Source organism: Rhipicephalus sanguineus, chromosome 6 (genome assembly GCF_013339695.2).
Source record: "Rhipicephalus sanguineus isolate Rsan-2018 chromosome 6, BIME_Rsan_1.4, whole genome shotgun sequence".
Lineage (NCBI taxonomy): Eukaryota > Metazoa > Arthropoda > Arachnida > Ixodida > Ixodidae > Rhipicephalus > Rhipicephalus sanguineus.
The window spans coordinates 99,967,866-99,991,007 of NC_051181.1; the positions used below are offsets into that span (position 1 = coordinate 99,967,866).

Sequence of the window (23,142 nt, forward strand, 5' to 3'; positions counted from 1 at the left end):
TTAAGCGCAACCCCGCCGACATCCGTGCTTAAGGCTACCATGTATCTTCACGCGGCCTCATCTGCAAAATAGAATTGCCCACGCCGATTATAACCAGAAGCAATAAATTCTATCATTTATAATACGCCCTAGCCGACATACAAAAATGAAATATAAGTGCCCACGAATAAACGGACGCATGTGTTGTCGATGATGACAAATGAATGGCCGGGCGCGAAACGCGCTAAAAATAGGCCCGCCGCGAGATGCGCCACGTGCTAATGCAATGCCAAAAAAAAAAAAAAAAACTGTCGATATTAGCGCCTCGGCGCTAAGGCGTCACTCGACAGCTGAAAACTATCGCATCGTGACTCACGACTTTCGAAGAGGCGTCGGAACGCGTGCTTCACACGCGGGTACTAACTTCAATAAACGCAATAAAAACAAACAAAGGAGCAACCTAAACAATTTAATTAAATGGCACAGTAACTATAAGAAGTACATAGGCTCAAGAAAAAACAGGGGAGGTGCCTAAGGTTAGCGCGGTCTTCGAGAAGGGGCGTGTTTAAACTACAGGCAGCTTTGAAAAAATCTTGAAAACGAAGGAAGGGCTTCGGCGTACGCTGCCATGTCGAATCCTTCTCTTGGTTGTTTGTTTCTGTGATGATATTATGTGAGACGCGCCGCGAGGAATGCGGAAGCGTGTCGGCGCGTTCTTTAATTATGCAGACACTGAAAATATAGGGGTGGGGGGGTGGGGGTAAGGTCAAAGGGATACGAAGCAAGAAGGCTGCTCGAGCGAACCTCCAGTACACATTATAAGTATACGAACAACAAAACTCAAGTGACGGCCGTGAAAATTGCGTTCACGTCGCTCCATCGGCTGGCCACCCACGAAGTCGACGCAGTGCCCCCAAGCGGTGTCGGCGAAATGATATGTATAGCCACGAACCAAACTTTTCATTTCTGTATGCTAAAATAATGATAAAGAAAAGAAGGGGACAGGTCGAACGCTCGCCTGAAGTCGTATTTTTCTATGATTAAGCGTGTGTTAGTAGCCCATCATAGACGGAGACGTCGTTAATTGAGCATATGACAGAACGCGGCGCTACTTAGCACCGAGCGAAAAAATGAATTGAAATTGTCCGCTCCTTTGAGTGCGCCGAGCTCGCGCAGTTCGCACCGCCGTCTGGCGGTCCGAAGCAAAGATTCTGGTATGCACAAGACGAAGAACTTACACCTGATATGAAAAAAAAAATGTTAAAAGAGAGGTCTTAAAAAATTAGGCTCCACGTACGCGAAGTGCTGGTAACAAAGAGCTTGTCTCTGTAAGCGTTAATGTGAACAGCAGTTATTATTTGCGTCATGAGCAAGCGCTGATCAATTTTGAAAGCAACAAAATAAAACACATTTGGAGTCAAGCGACTAATGCGCCTCGGTTTAGGGGTATTTCTAAAAAGACGTTAAAAAATTTGTATCGAGGGCGAACTCTGACAAAACATACATTTCTCTTTTAAATGCGAAGCATTTCTTAGCGAACCTTTGGCACTTTGAGCGTTTCTATCTACGTATCTATCTATCTATCTAGCCGCCTAAGTCTGGGTGCTCTCATGGTCGCCTACTTAACTTAGTGTCGACCAAAATTGGCATGGGAGGGTAGGAAGATGTGGCGAACATGACTGTTGGGTCATGATATGAATAACGCAAAAATCCTGTCGCGTACGTCGTCAAACCCGTTCCTCCAGACACGTGTGGCACATACCCGTTTAACCCGTGCCGTGGTGTACGGGTATGCACCACAGGTGATTGAAAGTTTATATCTACCCAGGAACGGCGAGAACAGACATTAGTAACCTAAATGCGAGAGCGTTAAGAAAAACCCTGATCGGCAGCGGTGACCCGACGAATGGAAAGAATAAAAATTAGTATCCCAGCAGGAATCGAACCCAAGCATTGTGCGTAGCAATCAGGTATTCTACAACAGAGCCACGCCAAGTCTATAAACTGGTTTAGAGAAACAGCCTATGCAGGTGTAATGTCAGTGCAACGTCAATTGTGGGTATGGTGCTGGCTATCTAATTTTGCAAGAATGCAATAAACCCTACGTGATACTCCTACATGATACCCCATGTGTACTCCTACGATACAGGCGTCATATCGGATTAACGTCTGTGGTTCCGGTGTTGGTTCCGCTTTTATAGCAGTCTAATAAACATTACATTAGTATTCCTATGATTCAGCAAGCTATATTGACGCATTGCTCGACCCCGGAGGAATGCATTAACGAAAGTTATGTGTGATATTCACATCATCGCACCGTAAAGTGCACTTAGTCCGCTAGAATGACGTAGTGTCCTCTTCATTTCTTACGAGGCTGGGCGATGGCCTCATGCTGACCTAGAATAATGCCAGATTGACTGACAGCCGCTTTGTAGACTAGGCTACGTAGGCCAGGGGCGTAGGCAGAAATTTTTTTCGGGGGGGGGGGGGCACCTCCTTGATCTGTAATGGGGACGAGCAGGCACATGTGGTCGAGTGTCATTTTCTGCTCTGTATGCTATGGCAAAAAAAATTTCGGGGGGGGGGGGGGCACGGGCCCGGTGTGCCCTAACGTGGCTACGCCCCGGACGTAGGCCACATACGTCCAGGTAGTATATACGAATACGACAAGCGTCATCCACTGATGTTGGTTTACGTAGCACTATCCAGACCTTCCAGCCTCGACGGCCTAAAGCTCACCAACGCGAAGGGTGACTTCAGGTTCCCACATGTCCCCGCCTCTATCGAAAGACAATTTGTCGACGAAATGACCGAGGCATGCACGATTTCCAACAGCTGTACTATACCTCACACTTCACTACACATGAACCCCTCGTCACCGCGATCACGACCGGATCCGATAACAAGTCATGACCAGCTGCTGGTCCTCACTGACCTCGGTGATGATGACCTTGTTCAGGAACTGTCAAGAACCTCTTCCACACGTGCACACTGGTTCGTGAAACGTGCGTGCGTTCTCCATCATAACGGACAAGTGTAAGCACTACATATCAGCTTACCGCTTCTGGTGTTGGTAATAACCACGTTGCCGTTGGCAGCGTTACCCAACTGTAAACAACTGGTTATATAACACATATGCGGCTCTTCAACATGTATGTGTGCGTATGAAATTTATACAAATGTTCAGTGTCACATTGTAACGTTTCGCTCAGTAAAAATATTACCCACAGGCACCTTCCCGCCGCATGCTTCGCATAACATTGACTCCCACGGTACGTGGGATCTGCCGAATTTTTTTCTTAGAGAAAAGGTTCTTCATGTGTCAGCATGGCTTCTATGTCTCTAAGAGAAATCACGTGCCTACAAGGCGTTCCTCAGGCTTGCGATTAGAAGGGTTTTAATCACGACTAAAAAGATGCTCCCATCGACTTTGTTTATGTTTGATTGTGTGGTGTCGCGCATGTGGGGCAGGCTGTTCTTGTTTCTACACATTGCCCTGGTGCAATAAAGAAGAACGTTGTTAGTCAGCGCTCGTGTAGTCCCTCGCTCTCTCTTTGTCCTTGTTTCACGCGCTGTCGTTCACTTCAAGCTATCCAACACCAACTAGCCCAACGTCGTGCCCTTTTTACCTAATATTCCATAGCGAGAAAACAAGACAAGAAAACCAGAGAGATTAACTAGGTTAACCAGGCTACTCTGAACTCGGCGACGCGGCGAGTGCTGAAAAAAGGTGAATAGAAAAGAAGCAAAATAAAAACTATCCGAACACTGAAGCTTTTCAGTAAGTTCTATGGCTTTCACAAAAATTATGCAAGCTTCTCATTAGTGGCACCAAGCCTGAAGGAGGGCGCCTTGCTTCTCTTTAATTTTTCCTTTCTTCTCTTTCTTTCTCTTTCTCCCTCATTCTTGTATCTCTATTATTATCTCTTTCTTTCTTTCTTTCTTTCTTTCTTTCTTTCTTTCTTTCTTTCTTTCTTTCTTTCTTTCTTTCTTTCTTTCTTTCTTTCTTTCTTTCTTTCTTTCTTTCTTTCTTTCTTGCTTGCTTTCTTTCTTGCTTGCTTTCTTTCTTTCTTTCTTTTTCTCGCTCTTTCTACCTTTATTTCTCTTCCCTTTCTTTCTCTCTCTCTGCTTCCTTCTCTCCATTTCTTTGTTTCTCTTTATTTCTCTTCTTTTTCTTTCCGTCTGGCTTTCCGTGTTTTCTATATTTTTTTGTGTCTGTTTCTTTGCATCTCTTTCTCTCTTGTTCTATGTCTTTCTCTGTCTTTCTATCTTTTCATGTCTTTATTCCCTTCATATCTCTCTATTTTTCTCTTCCTTTCTATCGCTTTCTTTCTCTCTCTTTCTTTCTCTCTATTTTCTATCTATTTATTTCTATCTCTTTATTTCTCTCCCTGTCTTCTACGTGTTCGTTTGACACTCACACTCGTACACGGCAGAGGGGCTCTCCCAATTCCTGTGTCGCATACCCACCCGAGGAGTTTTGCACGACGGAGCACAAATTACCGACAGCTCAAAGAGCTTCGCCGTTAAAGAATCAGCCATTTCCACGCCGTGAAAACCGCCTCGCAGCGAAGCTCTAAGCACGCCGGTTTATGTGATTGGCTATCGAAAGTCGTCATCATCATCATTTCGACCACCGTCGTCATCATCATTTCGTTTTTCTTATTTATTTACTCCCTCCACCCTCTGGTCATGTGACCTGCGTGACGTCTACTACTACTGCTGCTGCGACTACTACTACTACTACTACTACTACTACTACTACTACTACTACTACTACTACTACTACTACTACTACTACGACGGACGACGACGACGACGACACAGCGTAGGCTAAGACATCTTCACTGTAAAACATTCTATAGCGCTTTCAAAGCAGTTGGGGCCGAAGACAGCTCGGATCAGGGTCCATGAATTCTAGTATAGTGTCCTCGAGGGGACGATGGTCAATACGGTCAAGCGCTGTGATAAGGACCTTTCTTTTTTGCACCAAGGCGACGACAGTAATCAACCCATTGGAACTGAGCTATGAGAGTGCGTTGAGCTAGCCTTATTTGCTTACTTTGGTGAGCTCCGGTTACTCGCTTTTTCTTGCGTTTATCTTTATTTCATCTACCTTCTCACTAGCACAGAATAATCAGCCCGGGTGGTCTAGAGGTTATGGCGCCCGACTGCTGACCCGAACCAGTGCTGGGCAGTATCGAAGATACATGTATCTTAGATACTATCTTAGATACACTTTGGGTATCTTGTATCTGTATCGCGATACGTCTCGAAAGACGAGTATCTGTATCTGTATTTCCAATACATTCGATAATGTATCGTGTATGTTAAGATACAAGATACTTCTATCGCGACACAGCCGTGCGAAACAATAATCGCTGGCCAAACTCCGCTTCTCAAGCTGGTACTGGTGCCACTAAGCGATCTGAATAAGTCTAAGGGCAGTGACGTTATTTTTACGCCAGAGTCGTCCAGTGAGGGTAGATCAGGAAGACAAGCACGCGGACGTCTACGCCCAGCCCACGTACCTTTTGTTTTCTCGATTTCTTTTCTTTTTAGTTGCTCCAATGCCGCTACACTTGCTCATAGCCACTGTCCTGCGCCGCGTACTCCACTGCGTGCGGCGTCTATCGCGCAAATTCTGATGTTGTTACAGTGTCGTTATTGCAGATTCTTTTGCGTCTTGATCCGTAACGAAATGTGATGCGTGCAAGAATGGGGTTGCTTTGCGTCGCGTGGATTTTACATATTAGCGATTTAAAAGATCTCGAGGATATAAGTTTGACTTGCATGCAATGAATTAACTTATATGCAAATAAGATTCTAACAACTTTAGCACCACAGGTACTGATGCTAGATCTAATAGAGCAAGCGTTCACCTAACAGAAAATATCTTGGCGTACGGTATTTTCCACTTCCATCTGCATTTATTCAAAGAATTTATGAAATCATAATTTGATTATTAGCACAAGGCACAAGTGCTTTCTTAGCTGTAATTTTGCGTCACATACATTACCTAGGCCTCTGCACTGTTTTTCCGGTCTGGTCACTGCAGTATGTCTTTCGTAACGCGCTCCCAGAAAAAGATTGCTGCTTTATTCTTCTAACTGTCTGCTTTATTTCTACTACTGTTTACACATTTACACGTTGCCAAGGCGATTTTAAAAACAAATATATTATTATGCGGGCGTGCTTTTAGTATACAGCACAAAATATTCTACTTACCGCTTAAGAAAATAACGAAAGTGAGTTTGCATTATAAAAATGGAAGAGCCATCTTAAAGATGTTAGGAAGGGGATTCCAGAAACGTTGTTTTAATGAATGCTCCGTTTTACTCATGAGCGTCCCAACGAGCCATTTCAGGCAATTTTCCATAGGCACTAAATTTCACATTGTCTCAACCAAGCCCTTCGCCGGGGGGGCTGGGCGGCTAAGGGCTTGGTTGCGGGGGGGAGTGGCCCGGGCCACTCCCCCCCCCCCCCCCGAAATTTTGGTGAAGTAGGTGGTTATACCAAAAATAAATAACGAAAATAGGTGTTTTTCTCAAATAGTCAAGGTTTTCAGCAAGTGCCCCCCCCCCCCCCCCCGAAAAATTTTTGGCTACGGGCCTGGTCTCAACAGGTTAGTTGACGATACTTCGTGATCATAGCTGTTAAGGGCGCCGTCTGTATCGTGTTTCTGTACTCATTCAATGTGAATGTTTGATAAACAACCACCTCTCTATTTTACTTATACTTGTTTTCCGGTTTTAGGCCTTCTTAAATATTTTTCTTATTACTAATCGCTACGTAAAGGGAGCTATAAGCGGCAATAGCGCGAATAGCGGCGGTGTCCTGCGATGCTTCGTGCAGCTACGTAATACGTCTGAGACATTTCTGTGTTGCACATGTTCTCTCGTTCAAGAAAAATTGCTAAAAGATTGCACGTTAGTGAGTATATCAACAAAGAATCCCTTATGCCAGCAGCTAAGTAGAACATGGAAATTCATTGCAGGTTTACGTCATCTACATATACAACAGGGGTCTCAAACTCAGCTTATAGCCGGCGGGCCGCAGTCACGAAATTTAGCTCCAAAGGCCCGGGAACAGTGTAGATGGTGGGGTCGGAGAGAGTTTGAACAAAATGACGTTGCCATTTGAAAGGAGGCCTTTGACATATCTCATACATAGGTCATTTCTGAAGGGGATTTTGAGTCCGGATTCCAGAAACAACGATACGGATGTACATAACGACTGAAATCTGGACGCGGATCGAAGTATAGAGTTTTTGTTCCACGGTTATGTTTCAGCACATGGTGACCACGTGTTCCTCACGAAAGAAACGCTTGAGAGCAGTCATGTCTGTGTAGCTCACTAACATACTTATTTAGAAAACAAAAGCACATGGAACGGAGACGGTCATGTGTGCCGGCCGGGCCGCTATCGAATGGTCGCAAGCCCCGTATACACCATGCGTTCCCCGCGCCACTCCCCCCTGCCCCCCCCCCCTCCTATAGGAAGAAAAAAAGTCGCTATTAGCGTTGTTGCTGCTGTACACCTCTCCGGATATACGGTATTGTGCAAACTGTCTTTTACGGACAAGGTAAAAGTCCACACCGGTATTTGCGCCGTCGTGCGAAGGCTTCTTATTGACGTTATTGTGATTACATGGCAACCCGCTAGCTGGTCGGCAAGCTGAGCAGCGACTCCCATCAATTACAAAAATGACAAGCAAGAACCGCTGTCAGCGAAGTGTATAAAGAGTTGTCCTGTGAACAAGCTAAAACAAGCCCCAATAGGTTGTTTTGGAAGGAAACTAATGTACTTTGAGCAAGAAGGGCAAAACTTTTGAGATACTAACAGACATTTCTTGCAAGTGAAACTAAATAGGTCACAGTTCAGAAATTTTCAAGGAGACATCTTTGTGTATAGGCGTTTGCTGCTACTTTGTATGGATCTATAATAACAAATTTGAAAATGTATCGAAGTATCTGAAGATACAATTGCCAAGTATCGTATCGGATACAATTAGTACGGCAGTATCTTGTATCTGTATCTCCAATACGTTTTGCCTCAGTATCTTGTATCGTATCGCGATACAATTTCAAAGTATCTTTGCCCAGCTCTGACCCGAACTAAGGTCGCGAGATGGAATCCCGGCCGCGGCCGCCATATTTCGAATATGCTCGAAGACGAATATGCTCGAAGACTGCGTACTTAGATTTAGGTGCACGTTAAAGAACTCCAGGTGGAAATTTCTGCAGCCCTCCACTATGGACTCCCTCATAATCAAGTCGTGGTTTTGGGACCTAAAACCCCAACAGTTAGTTAGCTAGAATAACTAGCTCGTATTTACACTGGCTAGCCTTCCTTCTCTTCTTTCTCGCCCTGTGAAGGCGACGTATTAGCTAACTGAAATTCCTGCGACAGTTTTTATTTGCACACGTACAGTCATCATAATTTCTACCACGTTACAGTGTTAGTTACCGGAGATTTCAAAAATAATTGCTGCGATGATACCGCCTCAATAGCTGAAAATGTGTTTTAATACAGCCTATGACATCTTTTACCATCATTTAAACTAGGAAGCCGTCCTCAGTTGAATTTCAACAATCCTCGTTTGTGCCTGCAAATAATGCAATAAGAAGGACAAGGGCTGGACTGCTGCATCCAGTCAATCATAAAAACATATCACAAAGAAAAAACGCTACCGATATCAATGTTTCCGGTGGCGTCGTATTATACGAAGCCGATTGCCACTGAGCAAACGTACTCACGAGTGTCTTTGCTTAGACAAAAAGACGACAATTTCCGACAAGAATAAACTATTCAATAGTATTAGTGGGCAGCTACGCAAAGTAGACTTCGCTTAGACGTGCGCGAAGACTTAAATTATTTATGATGCAGAGAGGGAGAACATTGACAACCAAAAGAGCAAAGGAAAGCGGGAGCCAAGGTTCACGAGGGTGAGGAAAATCACGTGACACAATGGCCCATGTGCGCTGAATACTAGATGATGACGACAATACGCACGTACACGGACACAAACCTAAAAATTTATGTGAATACGTGCGAGCGAATCAACTTTGACACATCGAAACAGAAACAACGGAAGAAGCGAATGTACGGGTAAATTGCTGAGCGCAAGAAGGCCTCAGAATACCCCGTTTAAACTGAACTGCCACGTATCATTAAAAGAAAGAAAGATGCAGGAAAACCTATCGCTTTGACACCCATTTGAAGAAGACGGGAACAGTTCCGTGTCTCTCTACATATACCGCGTAAGTAAAGTGTCAAAGGTACTCAGTGTTACGTTCAACCAAACTGATGACACTGCACTTCTTTCCTTCCCTCCTCTTCAGTCCCTTGTTCCCTTGATTACGTCAAAAAGCCTGATGCCGACTACAACCAGTTCGCCAAGCGGGAACTCTTTATTGGAGAGAGCTTACGCGTCCGTGATTGCATCAAAGTAGCTAGCGCGGGACTCCACCACATCTTATTCCGCGGATGCGCGAACAACAAAACAGTCGAGAAGAATAAGGAAAGGAATCACCAACATACGCTCTTTCAGAAAAGGAAGCTGGGGAGAAAGAGAGGAAGAGTCGCCTAGGAGGACGAGGAGGAAGAACCCTTCCCCCCTCCGCTCCCACCACAACCTACGCACGCGGCGGCAACCGCCGCTTACGCACGCACGCGCGCGCGCGACCCCCTTTCTTTTACGCGCGCTGCCGGGGAGGGGCCGCGGGCGCGCGAGCTTCGATTCAGTCGGCTCCCGACGGTGAAGCCGCGGAGACCGCTCCCGGCGCAGTCGCTTCCGACGAAGCCGCGCGCGCTGGAGGTGCGTCAACCTTCGGGCGCGTTGTTCGTGCGTCGTTTCGGCGTAGCTTCGACCTCCTCTCTCTCTTTCACTCTATCAAGCCGCCGCCGCCAGGTGATCGGCGACCGCGTGCGCTACATCGGAAGCCGCGGAGATCGGGCCCCGCCGCTGAGATAGAAAACGCGGAACCTGCCGACCAGGCGAATGTGTGCCTCGCTGACCCGGCTCAGGCCGAAGCCTCCACGTGTATGTTGTGTGTTTGCAAGGATGAATCGCGGTGATAGCCGGTGTCTTTTCCGTGATTACACTTCGCTGTGTGCGAGTTTAACCTTTCAGACCACCTGCTTGTACGACGTACCGTTTCGTTTGTGAATGTGCTTCCGTGCTGCCGCGCAGTGAGCGTTTCCGAATCAACCAGTAATTCGTCCAACGAGTAATTGCGCTCGTGTGTCAAGTGGTAGCCTTCGTTTATTATCCTGGTTGTGCTGTAACTAGGAACGTTTCGCTGCTCTCCCACAGAAAGAGAACTTGGTCCGTCGATGTGTTCGCGAACAACTTTATATGTGTGCTTTTTCGCACAACTTCCAGTAATGCGCGATCCCGTGTGTTCGCCTGAACGGAGGTGTCGTACTTTGACAAGATCCTGAACTTGTACCTCATTGCTAAAGTCCAAGCTCAACCTCTGCCGGCAGAGAGCAAGCCGCCTCTTCTTTTGTCCCTCTGACACGCATATACATTTGCTCGGTCACGTCATGACAAGTAGAGCATTTCGGTGAATTCTCGAGCGTGGACATAAACAAGGACTTCGGACGTGTATCCAACACGTGAGCAACGTCCGCATTTCATCCCGCCTCACCCTGTCTGCGCCGACAGCATCGTCGGCTAGCCGCCGTTGCCGCTACACCCGCCGCCCTGCGCCCAGCCTGTACCATGCGGGCCACCGCTCCGCAGCATGCCCATAGCGCGTCCGGACAACCTGCCAGAAGAGCTGTGGCCGCAGCCGTCCACGTCGACCGCGTGCCTTGAGAACAACAACCCGGGTCCATCCACCTCCAACGCAGCTCCCGCCGAGGGCAAGGCTTCGTCCAAAGCTGTTCGAGTCACCGACGCAGTCTCGACCGCACCGGCGGACGATGAGCGGGTTTCGGGAGCGGAGGCCTCTACAGGCGGACAGTCGACGACCGATGGCGAAGGCAAGAGCTGCGGCGGCGCCGTGGCCGCCGCGGTGCTCCGCTGCCCGCCGCGACCTCGCCAGTACCGCTCCAAGTCGGCCGTGTCGACGGACCCCAGGAGTCCCTACTACATCAGTCAGGGCATCCAGAACAACGAGGCCGTGCGACGGTCGCCCAGCGTCTCGTGCGTGCTGGACGCCATCCGACGCGAGGCCCAAGAGGGAGGCGAGGTTCCGGGCGTGTCCAAGGCCGCGCTCGAGAAGCCCAGCGTGTCGACCATACGGCAACACTACTACCCGGAGGGCGGCTGGGGGTGGGTGGTGTGCGCGTGCGCGCTGCTGGTGCACATGCTCACGCAAGGCGTGCAGGGAGCCTTCGGACTGCTCCTGATCATCATCCGGCAACAGTTCCACGGCGACGATGACGCCTACACCTTGCACGCAGGTATGGCACTCGCGACTTTCACTTGGTGACCTCACGTCGTGGTTGCAGGTGCAGCTTATATGACATCCTTGACAAATCGCACCGGTGCTCACCGTAACGTCCTGGTGCAAGGATTATGGAAGGCAATGGCTGCACTACAGGGCACCCCAATGAGCACCAGTACAATTTGTCGAAGATGCCTTTGGTGATTCCCAGAACACAACGGCGATGACGTACTTCCGGCTCTTGCAATCGCTTCCGGCGCATGCCGCCACCAAAACCGCAGCCTTCGTGAATGAGTTGTGTTTCTCTAAGAGAGCCATGGACTTGAAATTCACCAATAAAAAAAAAATATTCAACCCAAAGTCCGCGAAATTTGTTTGTATAGGGGAAGGTGTTGGCCAGCCTAATAGCAAACATAGTATGACGGAAGACTTGTGGACAAAATCAAACAGCCCTACACTGAACTGAAAAGATGTTACGTTTTTGCGATCGCCACCACATCAACCACCACGCCGTACGAAGAAATGACCGCAAACCTGCTATTCTTTGTTTTTAAACGCAGTAGAACAGTAAAAGCAAAACAAAAAATACTCAATTAATTGCCACTAAAAGAAGTTGTGGCTTCGCTCGCAGAAACGCCCATCGAGTTACCTGTAGAGGTGTGCGAATACCAAATTTTTCGAATACGAATCGAATACGAATATCCACCTTCGAATATCGAATCGAATATCGAATATCAAAGGAAAAATGCCTCCACAGTAACAATATTTTATTTAACATGTAACTATATTTGAAAAAAAAAAAAAACATCAACACTCTGACTGGCAACATAACATACGCTGCTATCTCCAGAACACAATGTCCAGGCTAGCACAATGCACATCACAACACAAGCAAATATCACGGCACAATGAAAGTAATGACTAGATGTTATCATGAAGAAATACGAGTTGCTCCACATGATCAGGCAGCAGGCGCTCCCTTCTAACAGAGACAACCCCCCCCCCCCCTGCCACTGAAAAGGCACGCTCGCTTGGAACAGAAGTGGCTGGTATAGGGAGTTACATGGGGCAAAGCATTGCCAGACGGGGGTCTGAAGGTGCCTACAGTACGTCACCAGTCACGAGGGTCACTGTCTTCAGAAGTGGTCCCGCATAGTGAACGAGTGGTAGTGCGGCACGTTACGGCCGCATAATATTGAAAATGCACGGTTACATGATCTTTAACAGCCCTGCACGTCGGAGATGCACCAGCAATAAATCATACGTGTTGGGGTGCTCGTCGCAGGCAGATGTTTATCGCTCCTCTCGGCAACGTTTTTAGCTATACGAACGCAGCAGAAATGTGGAAGACGAGTTATTTTATGCATGATAATCGAGTCGCATATTCGAATTTTTCGAATATTCGAAGTTATCGAATATTCGAAACTTTTCGAATATACGTTTTTCGAATCGAATACGAATATTTCGAATGTAATATTCGACGAATATTCGAAACTTTCGAATATTCGCACACCCCTAGTTACCTGACATCACACGTCGAAAGCATTTCCACAGCGTGGAATATACGGGCACGCGACAGCGGCCTGACCGTTGCCATAGTGACAGCCGACGGCGGCATTTTACAATCTACTTTGTAAGGTAGAGAAAAAGAACGAAATAGAAAAAAAAAGACAACGAGGATAAATATTGCGGCCATCCGGTCTATCGGAGGTCCCATGGGACCTAGCGTAGGCCGCTTATATGCGATGCAGCAGAGCGCCGACAGCAAGAGACGATACGATGCCCGTGTCGAGTGATACGAGTCTGAGTGGATGAAAGACGTGCTCCGTGTTGTTCTTCCGTCCTTAAGGCAATAGTCTGATTGATAGAAAGGCAATGGAAAAGTAGGGAGGTTAACCAGGTTGTATCCGGTTTGCTACCCAATACAAGGGGAGGGGGAAGGGTAGGAAAATAATACAGAAAGGAAGAAGGAAATAGAGGAGAAGTAATACGCTCGCGTGCATAGCACACGGCGCATACACAGGAGGTTTTAAACTGCGCACTGTCACGGAGTACGGTTCGACTTCGACTGTCTTAGATAAAGTAGGCTGTAATCCATGATGATAATGGACCTTGGTGCTTAGGGCAACAGAGTGGGCAATAGAGTGCATGGGCTGAGCGTTGTGATTCACAAAAGTTCACTCTTTGTGTTAAGCAAATATGCGGCTATTTCATTTCTCAGCATCGCTTGTCACTCTAGACTACCACCAGCAAAACAAGGAAAGAAGGGGAATTTTATGACTCGTTTTTCTTTGTTAGACACAACATTTAACGAGAACCAACAGACTATCAAGCCAAGGAAGCCTTGGCTTCCTTGGCTTGATAGTATGTTGATAACCAAGGAAACCAAGAAAGCCTTGGCTTACTTGGCTTGACTTGGCTTGGAAGCCTTGGATTTCAGTCATGCCTTGGCTTGATTGTCTGGTGGTTCTCATTAAACACCAGCAAAAGAAGAAATTCGAGAAGTTGAAGCTGATAATAAAGCTTCAATACATTCATTGTTTTTTACCGGAAAGAGAGAGAGAGATAAACTTTATTTACAATAAAAAAATTCTTTTGGGGGGAACCTTTACCGGAAAAGTTGAGGGGCCTTTGCAACCGAAGTCGCAGGCGGATGGTGTACCCAAACTTGTTTACATATGACCAGGCTCTTCAATTATTCCAACATTCTTTTTTGCAATCACACGCAGTACGGGTTTGAAAAGTTGAATTAAGGTGACTCGAACACCACCTCGAATAATCCCGCCACAGCTCTACGTGAAGGACTAGTGCTACAACTTGATCAGGTGTATTTCTGGCCATAGAAGTATTTTAACTGCCTTTGTATGAATAAAGACTGTTAAAATTTCAGCTAACATTTTCTAGAATAACATTCGCAGTCTGTAGTTGGTTTTCTGACATATCAATGATTGACGCATTGTAATCTTTAACATGTAAAGAAAGCTGTTGTGTTGTTCTAGTTAAATTTATCGCGCTTAAATCAGCATTTTTCGACGTAAATCAATCAGAATTTCTAGGTAGCCTTGCGAAGCAATTAACTTGCGCTGACGTCAGCGTTGCTTTCCCCAATGGTGGCTAGATACAAGTTAATTGTGTTAAGTTTCTAGAGCGCAGTGTGGCAGATCGCAATGGCGCTAACAGTACGTGTTCTAATTAAGTGATTTCGTTGAGTGTGCACAAAATGCTCATTCAGGTCGTTATTTGCGCACGGCGTGAAGGAGTGCTTAAGATTCGTAATTTGCTTCTCTCATTATTACCAGCACCTTTCATCAGTTATCGAAGGCTCTGCAAACACTAACCTGCAGCATCAATGGCGCTTGCGGAGATTTTCACACTGGTGGCGTCAAAGTGAACCGAGGACATGCCAATACAGAGAGAAGTTAAAACGAAATTATCGTATTATCTTGTATGTGGTCATCGAATGAAAAAAAAATCAAAAAATGCGGCGAAAGGAAAAAAAAATGTTTAACGTGGTAAAAAATAAAAACGCAGCTCCCTCGCAAACACGTGTCACATCTCGCTGCTGCTGGCCACATACCACCACTCCTTTATTTATTCGCAGACAGCAATGAGAAAATCTTGCAACTCTTTCTCGAAAAGCGGGGAAACACAAGGCGAAAAAAAAAAAAACAATGTCAAAAGGTATAGCGTGGCCTATTTCTCGAAGCTAAATGATTTCGATAGTAAATTCGCGCGGAAATAGTTAAAGGAAAAAAAAAACACAAGCAAACTCAATATCTATCGTGCTGCCGTGGCAACGCTGTCAGTTGCACTTGTCGCGTTCGATGGTCCGGTTTGATCCCCGTGCTCTTTTTGGCAGCGCTAGGTTTGCGCGCGTTCGCTTCTCCTTCATGCGGTTCATATTGATTTGTGTCGAGCTAGCGTATATGGAAAGGCGACACTGGACCGCGCCGGAACACATTGTTATCACGGCCTTGATGAGAAGAAGTCCTCGCTACGCTTGCCCATCATATCATCGCCCACGAGAGCGCTTGCTCTCACTGCTTCGTCTCCGGCTGACCATGCGCTCCAACGAAGAACAGCGACGCAACACGTATATTTCGTGATTACGGCCGGGCTTGGGCGGATCTGTGTGCGATCGAGGCTTTTGCGGCGTAATGACTCGTAAATCTTGCGGCTGTAGTTTTATCCTTTGCTTATTCGCTCGGAATGACGACCCGGGTAAGAAAAAAAAAATACCGTAAGTAATATTACGAAAACGAAATGAACTCGGAAGTTCCTGGATCTGGAGACTACAGCGAGGAGATATGATCTCGCTGCTTATATACAAAGGAACACAAAGGATTCGTTTCATCCCGAGCCCTTTGTCAGCAACTCACTAATCATCGTCACTGTGTTGACTTATAGGATTTTCTTTTTTTTTTTTTTTTGACGTGATGGATGAAGGTTTTTCAGTCAATGTGAGATAACGAAATAGTGGATGATGTGCCTTTGCGGGCGTCGTAATCAAGGAGCTTTTTTATTATTATTTTTTTATTTTAAAACCTCCTTGGTCGTAATCGAGTGCTGTACTCACACGGCAGCACTATGAAAATAACCAAATTATAGATCACAAAAGAAATTTGAATAAGATATTTTTTTTTGCTACAACTTTGAGTGTCAGGTCCCATCGATGATGTGCGTGAGCGGATCTGTCTCTCTGTAGTTCGTTGTTTATTACAGTTGAGGACGAGTTCTGAAGAAACCTGTGCAATACCCTCTTAGAGCTTTCCGAGCGTTTCTTGTTGCCAGCTGTCCGACGCTTCGCGTCTCAGAGTTTGTACCGGGACGCGCCCATGAAAAACAGGCCTAATAGTGAAAAGAACGAAATACACGCGCACACAAACACTCGAGTAGAATCTTGACCAGATGGACACAGCAAGAGTTTCAGCACCCTTAAGTGTCCTATATATAGCCATCCTCCTGAGGCGATAAAGAATGCTATTGCACATGCCAACAAGCTCAAGCTATCGACCTATGCGTGAGAGATGCCGCAGTTCAAAACGGTTTACTATTTTCTGACCACCTGGTGTGCGCCGAAATATTTGACACTAGGGTTTGACGCAAGTGGCTGGCAAATTTTAATCTATGACGTTTTCTTGTCGTCTGCAGCAGAAACCATGATGTTTACCTCTGGCAGAAAAAAAAGAGTAAGAAAGGAAAAATGCGTTTGTCTCGATCGAGTATTCGACGTCGCCTTTTAAGTCTCAAGATATCAACAACGAGACAAACCAGCACATTTAAGAATGCGCGAGTATTTAAGCCAGTATATACTGAGGATAGATTCAATTCAGTCTGAGAAGTAACAAGAAAGAGCTGTAGTCAAGGGTACTAATTAAAACTCTGCACGGCGCGGATTATGCAAAACCGCATGTCGGCGCCGTGGGAGATCGGGAAGTCAACAAACTGCAGCATATAATATGTGATGACTCAAACAAAATGGACTTTACTCATAAGCGGATGTAAGAAAAAAAAACGGTGAAGGCGAAAATGCTTGAGGCCCATGTACTTAGATTCAGGTGCACGTTAAAAAACCCCAGGTGGTTGAAATTTCCGAAACCCTCCAATAAGGCGTCCCTCATAAGCATATCGTGGTTTTGGGACTTTAAACCACAACGATTATTATTATTAAAAACAACCAAAACGAGCAAATCTATCAAGAGGCACTGAAACATTTTGTTTTCATCTTTACTGGTTTAACGTAAAAATCACGCCATATCCACGAAGTGAATGATGATGAGTGGGCGAAGCTCTGGAGGTAATCTGGTAAACCGTCAATCCCCGTAAATTTTGCCCACTCGATCATCATACAAAGACCTGACACACAAACGCGGGGGTCCTCATATACGACGTTAAGCTCAGGGGAACGTTTGTTGTCGGCGTTGCCGTTTTGCCTTTCGAGGGCGAGAGCGCGTTCACGATCGTTTTCATCCATGGCAGAAAGAGAATGTGTAGTCTGGAACGCGCTTATACTTCATGGTCATCAGCGTCATCGTCATCGTTATCACGTGCAGTGGGTACATTCCACTATACTGGAACGCGCTTATTCTTCATGGTCATCAGTCGTCATCGTCATCTTTATCACATGGAGTGGATACATCCCACTATGCGTGGCTACCTACTACTACATACTACAGAGGAGGGAGAGGCCCACACCCTGAGGAGCTTCGCCCCTAAAATGGAAGTGCTTGACATGCACTTCGCTTCAAAGAATGCTGAAGGTGATAGAGTGTGTGAGCCGCCATAACATCTTCCAGATGCCTATAGCGGGACGATGTTTTTTTTTTTTTTTTTGTGTGTGTGTGTGTGTGTGTGTGTGTGTGTGTGTGTGTGCGTGTGTTCTCAAGCCGTAGAACTGTCATTGTTGCAGCAGGAGCCTGGCATGCTGGAAGTGAATTATTCGACGTGAGCATCCCTTGTTCGAAAGGTACGGGCGTTACGTCAAACGCCCAAGCCCCAAGTGTTTTCGGGAAACGCAATTAAGAGGTGCAGAAGCTAATTTCCTAATTACTCTGGGAACTTCGGAGAACTCTTACAAGCTCGCGATCAGCAGGCCCTTTCCTTCTCCGTCCAAGTAACACCTTTCTTTCATCTTCGAAATGTCAGAACAATCACATGACTACTTACGTCACCACATAAAGCACTTTATAGATATGCCGTGTCTGCGAATTTTCTTATCTCGCCAGTCTTCCTGATATATCGGCAACCCAACTGCTCTATCTTCTCAATTTACCTTACCCGGTTTGCAGCCCATATGGAACTGTATTTCGAGTTTATATCAATTTTCATTTACGTTGTGAGAAGTTAAAAATTGGGCGTAGTAAGTATGACATCGAACTTGTTATAGAGTTTTGATTACACACAATCAACTACACATAGAATATCATAAGAATAATTTGAATTTGGATTGTATTCAGACCCTCTGTCGGTATACTGTAAAACTTCAAGAGGGCACATGGTAAAGCGAAAATTTCATCGTAATATTTGCAGGCGGAAATGGAATCAGTTCGCTCAGGAAAGAATAAATTGGAGATCACTGGGAGATGCCATCGTCCTGAAGTGTACATAAAATAGGACGATGATGATTACTTTGAGCAACATAAGTTTGTTCATTACTTTATTATCTATGTATAATTACCATATGGCACGTCAGTTCCGCTAGGATAGGAGCGAAAATTACTCCTATTAAATTACAGTAAAGGACTACAACGGTATATATCAGTGAAATTACACGAAAACATCGAGGAACGAATAGCCATACTCACTGTATTTTCGCATTTTTTGGTGTGATTTAATAGACACCTGTAACTAAAATGAAATAATCCATATTAAAGCATAAAATAAGGTTTTTAATTCAACGTCGATTAGGAATTTCATTTTAAAATCGCTGTTAGAAAAAAATGTTTCAGAAGCTGTCTTAGAACTGGATTCAATATATGGAGCAATATCAAAGGAAATCTATTTAAATAAAAAAAAAGCTCCATGCCTTATTGTTAACTACTGTAACACCAAGTATTCGTGTTTGCCCTACTAAGATTCATATTACTGTTTCCTTAACTTTTAACAATACATCCACGTATTTTATTCTATCACTCGTTTCGCGGACTTACCCTTTTCCGTATTTCGCTTACTTTAAACATATTTCTCGCAACATCATATACCTGTATTTGAGGGATGCGTTAGTTATGAAGTTGAGCCCCCAACTAAACAATACTACCGCTCGGGAATGCCTGTATCTTTACTGTGTCAACGCTAGACCTATTTGTAACTCCTGTAGATGCTATGGAACTGTCGAAGGTTTGATGTGCACTTGTAGCCGGTGCCATGTGCAATGCCTCTCTTCCTGATAATTTTAATTAAATCGGCCATATTTCATACCACACCCTCAAAGTAAAAAAATAAAAAGGTGGTGGGAGCGTGGCCATATCTGCCGGTGGCAAAAAGAAAGAAAAAAAGAAAGACGCTGTTGCAGCACTATGGCGTTTCTTAAAGTACACTGGTGACAATGTATACAGTAATCCTGTGCACACAGCGTACAGGATGACTATACTCTTCCTATTTTTTTCAGTCACTTCCATTTTCCTTTAACTGCTACGCACACTGGCAGACCTGTTCTCGCTCCTCTATCTTTTTTTTTTCAGTGTTTCTTTCCGTCTTTTCCATGCCGCTAGTGCAGGGTAGCAAATCAGAAGTTTCTCTACCGGTTAACCCCCCGCTTTTCCCTCATTTATCTCTATCTGATGATGATCTTGTTGACCTCCATGCCTTTGCTATTCTTGCGTTCTTTCTCATTTACCAACATATCATCAAAAACGCTTAAACGAAAGTGCTGACGCTCGAAATCGGAATACGCCGCGACTGAACCTGTAGCGCGTCGCTTTCGAATCCCTCCGTTTCGCGCTTCCAATCGAACCTGCCATATACGTATCAAGAATTCGCCGCATATAAACATCCGCACAACTCGCCGAAACGTCGTTCCCGCAGAACACGCAGGCGCGAGGCAACGCTCGTCACTGCATCCGCCGTCAGCGAATTGGATACCTACTAAATAACAAATACGTCCACACGTCACCTCCGCCAACTCACGCGTACGTTCCGCTGAAACGACAGCAACAGTGCCCCCGCCCCCTCCTCTCTCTTACAGGAGGACCACGCAGGACTCCTGCCAACTCCGTGTCGTTCATCTGCGTCACGCGCCTGTCGCGGTCAGAGGCGGCACTCCGGAACGCGCTCCCCACTTTTTCTTTCTTTATTTATTTTATTTGTTTTTGGTGTACACCACGTGGCGTGATCGGGATGCGGCTCGCTTGCCTGCCACCCACGTCGGCGCTCGCCGAACGTACGCAATACGTCCGCTAGGCCCCGAACGTCACCCGTTGGCAGTGCGGTAATTTGTACGCGGTGCACAACACCGGAAGCAAAGATGAACGCCGCCGCTCCTCTTGTTCTCTTGTTATTTCCCTTTCCGGTTCCCCTCAGTTTCCACTTCCTGCGTATAGTACATGGTCGTTTTTTGGCGTGCGTACCGCTTTCGCATTTTCTTTCTAATAGTCCCGAACGCCTTTCCGCCCGCTAGCTTTCCCGAATTTCACTCGACAAGCTATAGGCGACTCACGTATACCCAGCAGCCAAACGTTCTCCCCTTCCCGAACGGAGAACGCGCGGTTAGGCGCGCACGCACGAACGCACGCGGACAGGTCGTATGTAGTACAAGCCGAGATTCAGACGAGCGCTGCAGAGCCTATATCGAAGATGGCAAGCGCACGTAGACGGATAACGCGCGGGAAAAACGCATAAAAAAGAGGGGGAGGGGAGTAAACACGTTGAAAACATCGACAGGGACACGCCGAAGAAAAACAAATGAGAATTAAGACCAAAAACAACGCTGACAGATTAAACAAAAAACTACCGGACGACCTGGTAGACGCGATTTATAATCACCCAACCGGACGCTGCCGTCGTCCCGGAAAAAGCGTGCGCCGGCGACGGGCCGGCGCCTCGGGGCCCAGCCAAACGCGTGGCTGCGCTTCGACGAGTTTAGGACGCTCGTTGCAAGAAAAAAGAGAAAGGGAAAAAAAAGCAGCGAGAGAAAGAGAGCCTCTGTTCTTCGCGCGTAAAGCACGTCGACAGCAGGCTGCGTCGCTCTATTGGGTGAGATTTACGGCAGCTTTTAGCGCTTTGCAATTATGTCGGGGAAACAGGTTATGGGACGCGCAGCATGGCGTCGTTTCCTGTGGATATGTTTTCTCTCTTGCTCTAAATGTCTCCATGTCCACCCCGTGTATACATGTTTTTAAACAGTTGCAATTATGCGGAAGATAGGGAAGGAAGTAATGGGAGAGAAAGGAAAGTCAGGGATGTTCACCAGTCTAGAAGGATCGGTATGCTACCCTACACTGGGGGAAGGGATGGGAGAGATATAAAGATAGAGAGAGAGAAGGAGAGCACGCACAAAAAGTCACACACATCTCACAGTCATGCTAACGTCGTTAGCCTATAACCGCCGGTGCATGTCTGATGCCTTCAAGAAGTTGAGCACTGCCTTCGTCGCCTTCACCCGCGATGACCTCTCAGGACGACATTCCGGAATGGTTTCTGCAGTCATCGGTCTGGGATCTATGCGACACCTACGGGACTACGCCGAAATGAGGCCACTCTGCTTTGCCGTTTATGGCTAAGAGCGGCTTTCACAAAGTCATTCTCGTTTCGAATCGAAATGGCGGACAACCCTTTTTGTGACAACTGTGGTAGCGAGGAGACACCACAGCACATCTTCTGCGACTGTCCTCGCTACAATGCGCAAAGAAAATCACTCGCAGTCGCTCTTGCTCGGAATACAGGGGAATTTTCACACCGAAGCTGTATATGAATGCATGTGTAAAAAAACTGGCGTTCCGTGAGTCCGTGAGTGCGCAGAAACTACAGTGAAGAACCAACGCTAGCATACGCTACCTCGAAGGGTTCCCGCGCTTGCGCTACCTTCTCTTCAGGTTTTGTCAGCATATATAGCTAGAGATGACACCCGCCGTAGCATGAATCGCTACCCACAAAACTTTTAGATGTTGTTAATATTCTTTAAGTTAACGTAACCAAACGCAAAGTGTGAAGCACGTGTCTTTTAAACGTGGTGATGGAGAAATCAAAAAAGCTATAGTAGAAGACACTTCGAGAGATCCCAGCTCGTGATAAACACCGGGGCCGCGCGTTTTAGCTTTGCTTGTTATAACCATGTGTACGGAGTGCTTGGGCGGAGCTTTTTAAGAGTTATCACGGCTTTCACTTACTTGAATATTATTTGAATGCTTTCTGACCGTGTACATGGTCACATGGCCGCTTCATAACTGTCCAATAACAGAAATGCTATTTGCATTCCATGTGAAGTGAGAAACTAAACGTCTCCAGCATTTGCGCTCGATAGGATAAATCGTCAACAGGTTATGTACAGCGGCATTTTTCCATGGAAGTGCAGATTTATCTCTCTGCAAGGTAGTGTTAAATGGCGGCAGCAGGGAAGCTTTCCAACGTATAAAGAGGCCACGCTCAAGAATATCTGATGTTCATAGGTATCGTTGGGTAAGTGGTACGTCCACATAACCATATCCAACAGAGCCCAATTCGAGATAGAAGTCGCAAAAGAAAGCTTTGTCTTCAATTTTTTTTTAATAAAATAAAACTAAAAATGTCACTTTCGCGACTCTATGTAATCACTAGAGACCGGATTTTAGGCAAATGCCTATTCTGTTCCTTGCGCTGCTATCACGCCATTTTGATACATGAGCATGAATGAGAGGTTAAAAAGGGCTTTTATAGTGTTTTTGGCGTTCGTGCTTAAATGCTTACAAATGCCTATAGATGCCTATTTTCAAAATTGAAAAAAATTCGTAAACAGGGGGTGTGTGCTCGAGCCGACGTTTCGACAAGTGGACTAGTCTTATTCAAGGCTGCAATTGATTTCAAAATTGGCGCTTACAAGAACGCTATCTAGCCTCAAGTTTCGCTCCAGGGTGCTGTATGAGATCGTTATTCAGGTTACCGCGTAACATTGACTGTTGGGTACCATGGGGTTCACCCTAGTCCTCTAGTTCGACCAACCAACAACCGCTAGCAGCAGTGAAGCGGGACACGCCGGCGAGCATTCACCGCCGCGCTGACATGGCCCGAGCGGTTGGCAAATGTGGAGAGCCGTCAGCGGAAAGGAGAGCGAAGAGCAAAAATAAATAAATAA

The 23,142-nt window shown here is 46.0% G+C and overlaps 1 protein-coding gene across 2 annotated transcripts in view; it reads left to right on the plus strand.

The window, feature by feature from the left end:
* The window catches only part of LOC119396024 (monocarboxylate transporter 10), a 238,850-nt gene that overhangs the window by 98,143 nt on the left and 117,565 nt on the right, over nucleotides 1-23,142 (plus strand). Inside the window, exon 1 of one of the 2 annotated variants that reach the window (XM_037663061.2) lies at nucleotides 10,257-11,394. The exons of the other annotated variant lie outside the window; for it this stretch is intronic. Coding sequence (XP_037518989.1) covers nucleotides 10,731-11,394 — 664 coding nt within the window. The 5' untranslated portion in view covers nucleotides 10,257-10,730. Of the gene's footprint in view, nucleotides 1-10,256; nucleotides 11,395-23,142 lie in introns of those variants that run through there. 2 annotated transcript variants of the gene reach the window in all.